Source organism: Alosa pseudoharengus, unplaced genomic scaffold, assembly GCF_046254945.1.
Source record: "Alosa pseudoharengus isolate Yale_2024_CS ecotype anadromous, Long Island Sound unplaced genomic scaffold, YU_APseudo_1.1 YU_APseudo_1.1_scf_12, whole genome shotgun sequence".
NCBI classification, from domain to species: Eukaryota; Metazoa; Chordata; class Actinopteri; order Clupeiformes; family Clupeidae; genus Alosa; species Alosa pseudoharengus.
This window is the reverse complement of record NW_027468587.1, coordinates 8,218,541-8,227,745: the sequence shown is the minus strand read 5'-3', so window position 1 is coordinate 8,227,745 and position 9,205 is coordinate 8,218,541. Positions and strand designations below refer to the sequence as shown.

The window sequence follows — 9,205 nt, the reverse complement described above, 5'->3', positions numbered from 1 at the left end:
TCCGTTCATGGGGGACCATACAATAAATGAATGTGTACATTTAGTGACTGGACACTACAGATGCAATAAAAAGATTGGATCTCAGAACTGCTGTCTAACCGCCTGGCCCCTGAACGGGTGAGATTGCTGGCTGCTCCCCAGAGTTGATCAGACGATTTGGAGTGCGAGAGCGCCATCTACATGGTCCCTCTATTTCTCTGCATCACCATAATGGGTAATTATCCATAAGAACTGCCGATAGTAGAATGTCTAATTCAATGCACAAAGCAGCCAGGTTGTCCTGGAGGATGATAAATAACCAACAGGTTTAACTTGAAAGTATGTTATTCAAATGAGTCATGTTGTGCAGGCAGCAACTCTGTAAGTGTCCGGTCATGAGCGACAAGAAAGCCTGTCCCACCACCTCTACCAGATAAACGACAGGGCAGGAATGTACAGTACAGGACAGTGCATATCTAATAACATTGAAGCGTACACAGTTCAGTTAAATAACATCCAGTAGGGCTATACCTCATGCTTGGTGACAAATGATTTCAAAGATAGAGTGGGCATATGGGGTAATAACATTTCTAAAAGCCCGGTCTTGTGTGATAAGAAGAAGGAATTGGGAATAATTGAGACAATTAGGGCAGCTCTTTGAAATCCTACCTCTTGTGTATGTGTATGTGCATGCACTTGGCAACGACTGGAGTGCTGTGGTTTAAAACAAATGAAGGGATCATGTGATACGCTGAAGAAAAGCAAATACTCAGAGAGGGTCCGATACCTCCTTTATCATCTTTTCATCTTCGGTCCTCAGTCACAGCCTTTGATTTGCAACCCTCTTCAAGTGGACATCTTTAAGTGGTATCTCTTTTTTCACAGAAAAGCCCATGGTACAAGAGGTACTGTTGCCATAACATCCACAGCACTGACACAACTTTAGGCAGCATTGTTTAATTCCCGATTGCAATGCATTCTTGAGAATTTCAAATAAATTGTCATATCTGCATGTCTATGATGTAGCTCCAGTGTTTTCTGATGGTAATTGCATATCAATTTCCACCTTCAAACGTTCTGAAAGATTAATAACAAATGTAAGGATTCTTTGCATATCAGCAAAGGTTTCACATGCTTAAATGACCAACAGTGACCCTGGCACTGAGAATACATACAGTTCGATTGAGCATCGAAAAAGCCTGTACCCACCATACTCCAGCAAGTGTGACAGTGTTATAACCTCAACTTCAGATTTCACAATTGCCCTAAATCGTTTGTGTTTTCACTTTTCCTCATGTCTGGGTCACTTCTTTCAAAAAAGGAGACATTTGTTGTGGAACTACATTCTCTGCATTTCATTTCAAATCCATTTCACTGTTCCACTCCGAACTCTGGGCCAGCCAATCAAAGGATCGGAGAGTAAATTGGGCCACGTTGTGTTTAGGTCCTGGATGACCCACTTCTCGAGGCCTTTCTTTGATATGACCCAGAGTGATTGCACTAGTTCCAGTGGGCCGGGGTTGGAAAGCAATAATGTCTCCAGAAAGAGAAGCCTGCACTCATGATAATGTGAACCGACTGTGTGGCCGGGGAGCAAAACATGACAAACGAAGCCTGAAAGACTGATTGACAGACTTCTAACATGCCCTCCAAACATGATCATGACTCAAGTGATTATTGCGATGCACAAAGTATCTCTTTGTGTACAGTACTCTGTATGATTACATTAGGTAGTAACAGTATGAAACAATATGCCTCATGATGAACACATTCCTGTGTTTTTCAGCAGCACGCAAAACCTTTCATACCGTTTAAAGGATCCTTCTTTTTTCTGCCTCACTAGATGTCAGTATAACACCCTTTAACCATTACTGCCCACAGCTCCCTTTGTAACTGCCACAGACTCCAAACACAAGCCATTTATTTGCACCATCCACATGATTGCTATCACACTGCCACTAAGTGCAATCATTAACTCATATGAGGCGATAACCTCTTTGATAACTGTTCACCATGTGGTTAGTCGCTTTGGTTAAAATGCGTCAGCCAAATGTAATGTAATGTAATGTAATAACTGCCGCTCCCCTAGCAGTCACTCTTGCTCTGAGAGCATGGTGACTTCAGCAGGTGTATCCACCGGACTGGTTCAGGTTGATAAACACATGCCAGGGCAGACATGGTCTGTCCAAGTGGCCTGGCCAGCAGGTAAAAGAGGCTAAGACTCAGAGAGCGCCAAACCCTGTCCTGGCGATCCAGGAAACAGCAGGGGTGTTCAGATCATCCGATAATCACCTCAACAACCCCCCCCCACCCCACTTCCCAGGCCACACTACATGCTTGGTGTGCTTGATATGGGCTCGCTTCCCTAACATGACACAAAGAGATCCACGCCAGGGTGCCAACGAAGCCCCTAATCCACCTTTGATTTTGGGGGTGGGGGTGTTGTGTGTGTGTGTGTGTGTGTGTGTGTGTGTGTGTGTTTGTGTAAGAGAAATATACCCCCCCTCTGTAAAATCCACAGAGGAAAGGGGGGGGGGGGGTCTTAAGGGGCTTACTGTTAGCTGCTTAAAATTCTTCTGATGCAACTGCAGTGCACCCGGCGGAAACAAAAAGTGCTCTGTGGTACATTGGAGTTTGTTTACCGGTGGCCCACGAGCCTTGCTGAGCTGTTGTTTCGGAGGCTCCCTAAGACTCCTGCTGGTGCCTGGCTCTTTGAACGAACCAGTCGGACGCAGGCGATTTGACAAGGCCACCCTTACTGCTGACAGGAGCCCTGTGCACTCACTGTGATACCACAACAAAAAGTCCAGACAGAAAACAGAACCCAGAACCCTCCACTGCAGTTGCACCGGAATTAAATGAGAAGTTGTTTTTAAGTTGAGTTATGGTAACCCTGAGGGATTCTTTTGTCTGTAAATTCAATCTGAAGAGACACACTCTCATCAGGCTTACCAAGGCATGAAAGAGTGGTGAAAAAGTTGCTGTCTGCGCAACAGTGGCTATCTGCCATCTGTCTGACAGTGGCAAGTGAAAATGGGAAGAGCTGAAACCATCTTAAAATAGCTGCGCAGTGCAACTGTGCAATATAATAAAAATCAATAAATAATTTAGATAACCACAAAAGTTCCAAATTCACCAGTATATATCATTTACAGACTTCCTCATGCATCACAGTAACATGTCACTTTCATGTAAAACAAAGATCAGAGGCAATTAGGCATTTTTAGAAAAAAATGGTACATTAAGACACACAGAGCATGTAAGGAGTTTGGGGAAAGTAATCATTTGATTGTGGGTGTGTGTGTGTGTGTGTGTGTGTGTTTGTGTGCACGTGTAGCTTAGGGGACAGGAATGCCCCTCGGCGACAGACAGACAGACATCACACTAACGTAGAGGGGAAAACAAACACGACTATACCCTGGCCAGCTGTTGCGACAGGTAATTAAAAAGTGGGGCACGCTGCCGACGGCGGTAGGAACGTGAGTGGCAAGGGTGAGTGACAGACAGCGCGCAGCCAGCTGTTTGGCAGCGCAGAGCACACCGCAGCGACTTCACAGGCGGGCGTGTGAGCGAGCCACCTGTCCTCGGCAGGCGCTACATGCACTGCCTCATTATCTCTCCTTGAACTTGGTGTTCCTGGTTGGATTCTACCATCAATAATGTTGCGTAACGCTGACATTGGTGTAGTTCAGGCATTGCACGGTTTATTTGAGATTATAGATTAGAGGACACGCAATTCACAAACACACACTTGTTAGTCTATCCTAAAAAATATAGCCTAATGATATGAGATTTTATCTATATTGTGGAGCATTGCAATAAGAGTCTGGTTCTAGAGAACCAGACTCATAATTGTCAGTGTGTAAAAGGTTCACGGTTTACTGCCCTGTCAGATGTATAATTCATAATTCAAAAATGCTATTTTGTTTCCCAAAACATATGACGCATTATAATAAGATATGAGAAAACATATTTCGGAAAGAACCACTCTGTTTGTTATACTTCAGACGTTATTCCTCGTCCAAACTTTCATTCTGACATCCGGCATCTTAGAGTGTGTGCTGTCTCTTTAAGTGACAACGTGTTGTGTAATTATTGCCGTAGATACCCAACGCCGCTTTGAGCGCTGTAGTTGCCAGAACTCCGAGAATCCTGCTCGACTACGGTTACAGGCTACGAAACTAGGAAACGGGGGCACCAAAGAAATGTGAACAGGTAGACCATTGTAGAAGTTATTCATTTTGTGCAACATTTGAGAAACTGAACAGTTACCAAAGTATGTGACTTTCTTCTTGCAGGCTGTTGGTGTTTGCAATGATGACCAGGAAGAGAACAGGTGTAACACACCTGCTTGGATCGCCTTTTTCCAGTATCAGCTTCTGAAACTTAAAGCTGCCGAAACCCGAACTCACCTCTTTATAGACTCCGATATATCGGTCACATCATGCAGACGAAACACGCCAAAGGAATTGAACCTTTGCGCACCTAAAAATTAGGTTTGACCACGTCGGATTACGTGCTGCGTTGTCAAAGTCCTTTAAGTCTGTCACCTGTATACGCGGCTGTCGGACAGTGGCATGGGGAATCAGGTGGAGAAATTGACACATCTAAGTTACGCAGAAGTTCCGACTGCAGATCCGAACGGGTTCGACCCGGAGGATGACTGTCCGCGCATCGGAGTGTCCTATATCTTCTCGAACGATGACGACGATCAGGACGACAACCTTGAAGGGACCGACAGAGAGGCAAACGAGGAAGACCATCAGAGTGACATGGGGAATGAGTTGGAGTGTGCCGTTTACTACCGAGAGGAATGCGTGTATGAAAGGAGCCTAACATTGATAGAAATGGGAACGCACTCACCTGAAAATCTTTTAAACAAGTGCGAACCCGGTGACTTAATTGAATTTGTTGCTAATGGTCACTATCCACACTGGGCAGTGTATGTCGGAGACTTACAGGTGGTTCATTTACACAGGGCAGAGGTTAGAAACAATTTTTTGACGGACGCCAGTCAAGGCAAAAGAGGCAGAATAGTCAACGACATTTATAAATTCCGACCATTGAACCCTGACGTGGTGGTGCAGAACGCAATGGAGCAAGTCGGAGCTAAAGATAGAGAGCTAAATTGGAGAAACTCCGAGTGCTTTGCAGCTTGGTGCAAATTTGGCAAGCGCGAATTCAAAATTGGTGGGGAAATACGAATTGGAAAGCAGCCATACAGGATGAAGTTACAACTATCTGAAAAGAGAAGCCACGTTTTGGAATTTCAAAGTTTGGAGGACTTAATTATGGAGAAAAGGAGGAACGACCAAATTGGCAAAGTAGCAGTCGTACAGGAGCTATCAAATCATCTAAACTGCATGGACGACACGAAGAACGAGCAGGATCCCAATTAATGGAGTAAAAGCTGTTGGTTTGTTATTGGATGTGTGGCCTCTGAAAGATGACATGCACTAGGCTACAACTGTGGATAGTGACATGATCAATAGCACTCTTGTTAGACAATGTCAACCATTATCTCCGAGTCTTAACCTTTGATTGGTTGGAACATAGCTTCCCATTCCTATAGAAGAGTTTTGTAAATGTAGGAATTTTTAGCCCGAACACTTTTTTACGCACCCGTTTTGTCAAGTGAGCTAAACGCTCAAGTGACTAACTCAGGTGTTAGCTACTTTTTAGGCGTTTATAATAAAGCCACTCTTTGGTATGTCACGTAAAGTTGCTTCAGTCAATACTGTGATTAAAGCTTTACTCAATTTTATTTTCATGATCTCCTGACAAATTCATAGCCAATCAATGACTGAGTGTATTTTAACAAATAAATAAATGGCATATTTTTCATAAATTGCTTTTATTTTGTTTTTACACATGGGATATGCAAAGTGATCTTCATGGTAGATTTTTGAGTGCCCTAACCTATGTGTTTAAATGAGCCAATGCAATAAGCTATTTTGCCTAATCCCACATAGTGCCAATATTATTCCACATGTGTTAGTGAAACAAGTAATTCCAGCTTGTTGGGAAAACTGTGGACTTTGGATATTTGATATCTGGCTATACATCAGTACTGGCATAATAATGCCAGCAATGTTTCAAAATTGCTCTGTTTTCACAGTACCTGGCTTTGGTCATGGATGGAAATCTGTATGCAGCAATAATGGTATCAGGTGCCAGGTGGGATATGCCCATCAGTTAAGTCCCCAGCATAGACATCGATGGCTTCAGACACCTTTTAGCAGGATGCATGTGCACACACATGTATCAGCGTCCTCATTAGTATGACTAATGTGCATGCAAAGATAATGCTGTCGTCTTTGCATCTGCCCAGCTGTCACAATATTGGGAGCATATATTTTGTCATGAGCGTTAATGTTCCATTAGTTATTATTTCATGTCTCATTCATCGGGTTCTTGTGGAGGGAATTGTTTTTTTGTTTGTTTTTGGATGTTTGTTGTTATAAAGTAGTTGTTCTGGTGGTTGTAGTGGTCTGCTGTATTCCACAATCCCCTCAAGGATGCTCCTGAGGTTTCGAGTTGAGAGGATGGGAAGCTGCCCCCCCTCCCCCTTCTTTTCTGGTTGAACATTTCCTGACCCATCCAAGACTGGCCACTGATGTAGTTTAGAGGCTAAAAATCTGTCTTGGCTTGAGGTCCACCACCGTCCAGGGAACGCTGGTAAACAAAAACCAATCAGAGTGCCGTGATATCTCTACAAAAGGAGAGACTGTTGGCGAGTGATGCCCCACACAAATGATATCTGTAAAGCGCCACTGCCCAAGGAAGCCTGGTTTTTGCCAGGGAAGTAGGGGGATTTATTCGGCTGCTGGAGAAGATGACTGTGTTCCCAAGATAAGATGTTCAGATGTTCAGACCCGATAAGGCCAGTTGTTTTAAAGGGAAGTGTTTCAAAGTAAAAGTCTTAAGATTAGGATCTCCACACACACAAGTAGTCATTTCTCTTCTGCTGTGTGACTGACGCTGTTCTTAGTTACGCATATAATTTCCAGCACACTTTTCATGTTGTGTTAATACATCTGCTCCCTAATCTATTTGGGTGTGGGGGATCAACATAACACTAGATTAATGTAGATTAATCATGGCTCTACAACTCATTCATTTGCATATTGTAATTACTTTTCCCTTTTGCTGTTCAAAACTCAATTGAACCTTGAAAATTATATTTTGTCTCATCATGTTGTCCGCGTTTTTGTAAATCGACGTCTAGTTCCATACCTACCACTGGTGGGAATTTGGAGACACATTGTAGACTGTAACAGGATGTTTGAAAGGCCTTAATGTTTCCTGCATCCCTGAAGTGCCACCAACAACCCCCCCCCCCACACACACACACACACACATACACACATAAGTAGCCTTGAGAAATATTTGCCTGGCAAGAGAACATAATGACCTGTCTGTCCAGGTGGCCGTTAAATCAGGCCAGATCTTTGCTGCTCCAAGGTGAGAGGGATGGGCAGAGGGGTGAGGGGAGTCGCGGTGCCCAGTGCCCTCCCGTAATGGCTCAACTCATCTCCCCGTGTTGGCCTATACTTCACCAGTGACTTCCAATGCAGTTGAATGCATCTCGTGGAAGTGGCCAGTCATTTTAATGAATGACGGTCCTATGGAGCTGTTAAAAGCGGCCATTGAAACTGTTCTCCGCTCTTGTCTCTTTCACTCTCGTTCTCTCACCCGCCCTCTTTCTCCGGCTCACTTTTTATCTGACCCTGTCTCTCTCAAAGGAAGGAAAGACCTCAGATAATTGTCGCTCGCAATCTTGGGTCTTCCTTTTCCGACCGTGTAAACAATGCCGATGAAGATACTCCCAGGGCCACAAAAAGCATTAGACTGCAACGTGTCCCGAAATGAATGTTCTTTGAACTCTGGTCAGGCTGATTTGAGGAGATAATAGCCATGCAGAGAGCATCTGTGGACCCTGCAGTCCAGGATGGTAGTATGCTTTTTGGCCAGAGGTTTGGTACCTGAGGGAAAAGTGGCTCACAAGCGAATCAATGAAGCCTCTTGTCCACAGGACAAAGATTGGACTGTCTCTGTGAGATATGAATGCAAATTGTCACAAAGTGCAAGTGTTTGTATTTGTATATTTTTTCTAAACCATACCAAGGTAGACTCTAAGTGAGTTTATGGAAATTTGGAGCTTATTTTGCATTAGAGTCTTTCTTTATTATGTCTAGACAGCTTTCTTTTATCAGACTGATTCTAATACTGATTCTCACACTGTTACTTGATCACTTTGCCTCTCTCCACGCCTCCCTCTTTTCATGCACTGTATTTCAACTGTAAACCGCACACAAGATGTATTAAGGACAATCTAATTTCATACAGTATGTTATAGGTTAATTTTATATTTGTTCTCTAAATGCCCCACCCTTCAAAAACTCTTCCATTTTCACAGTTCTGTGAGTCTTGTTGTGTTAGCAGCACAATGGCCAGGCTTTCCTGTCTTCACCATAGCCTCCATGGAAACAGAGATTGTTTGAACTGCAGAGTCCACCGATTGGATCTGTGGCCGAGTCCCCCGGGTGCAGCAACAGGAAGATATACAGAAATCCACATAGCCACGGAACCCACTTCACCTCTCCTACCAACCCACCAGCCACATCTCAACCTCTCTTTCTCTCTCTCTCTCTCTCTCTCTCTCTCACACACACACACACACACACACACACACACACACACACACACACACACACAGACAGACACACACACACACACACACACACACACACACACACACACATACACACACACACACACACACACACACACACACACACACACACACACACAGACACACATACACACACACACACACACACACACACACACACACACACACACACACACACACACACACTGTCAACATAATCATCTTCTGTGTTCACCATCTACTCAGAATCAAGTAGTCTAAAATGAAAATACTCATGAATACCATAATCAAGTGCTATTTAGTAAATACAGATTTCCATTCTCTTGTTACTTCTACCAGAAGTTACCATAGTACTCTGACTTCCAGTATTTTGTCCACATCTGGAGTAGTAAGAATTTAAGCTGGATATTATGTTCTTCGAAATCTGATTATCCTTATATCACTACAATACGTGAGTCAGGGGAGGGCAGTAAAAGAATAGCATTTGTTGGTCTTCTGTTGGGAACTTCGGTATTGTTCCGAGGAGGTTCTGGGACAAACCAGCATCGGAGG

The 9,205-nt window shown here is 43.8% G+C and overlaps 1 protein-coding gene across 1 annotated transcript; it reads left to right on the top strand.

Annotated features, from left to right (window-relative positions):
• Window positions 1–4,079: 4,079 nt before the first annotated feature.
• lratd2b (LRAT domain containing 2b) lies at window positions 4,080–5,827 on the top strand. Its single transcript, XM_076279978.1, has 2 exons — window positions 4,080–4,194; window positions 4,278–5,827. Exon 2 carries the CDS (start codon window positions 4,557–4,559, stop codon window positions 5,376–5,378), a length of 822 nt encoding a protein of 273 aa, XP_076136093.1. The 5' UTR covers window positions 4,080–4,194; window positions 4,278–4,556; the 3' UTR covers window positions 5,379–5,827.
• Window positions 5,828–9,205: the final 3,378 nt, after the last annotated feature.

Bases quoted from the DNA above. Each gene is read 5' to 3' on its own strand.
- lratd2b (XM_076279978.1), top strand. From the start codon at position 4,557: ATGGGGAATCAGGTGGAGAAATTGACACATCTAAGTTACGCAGAAGTT.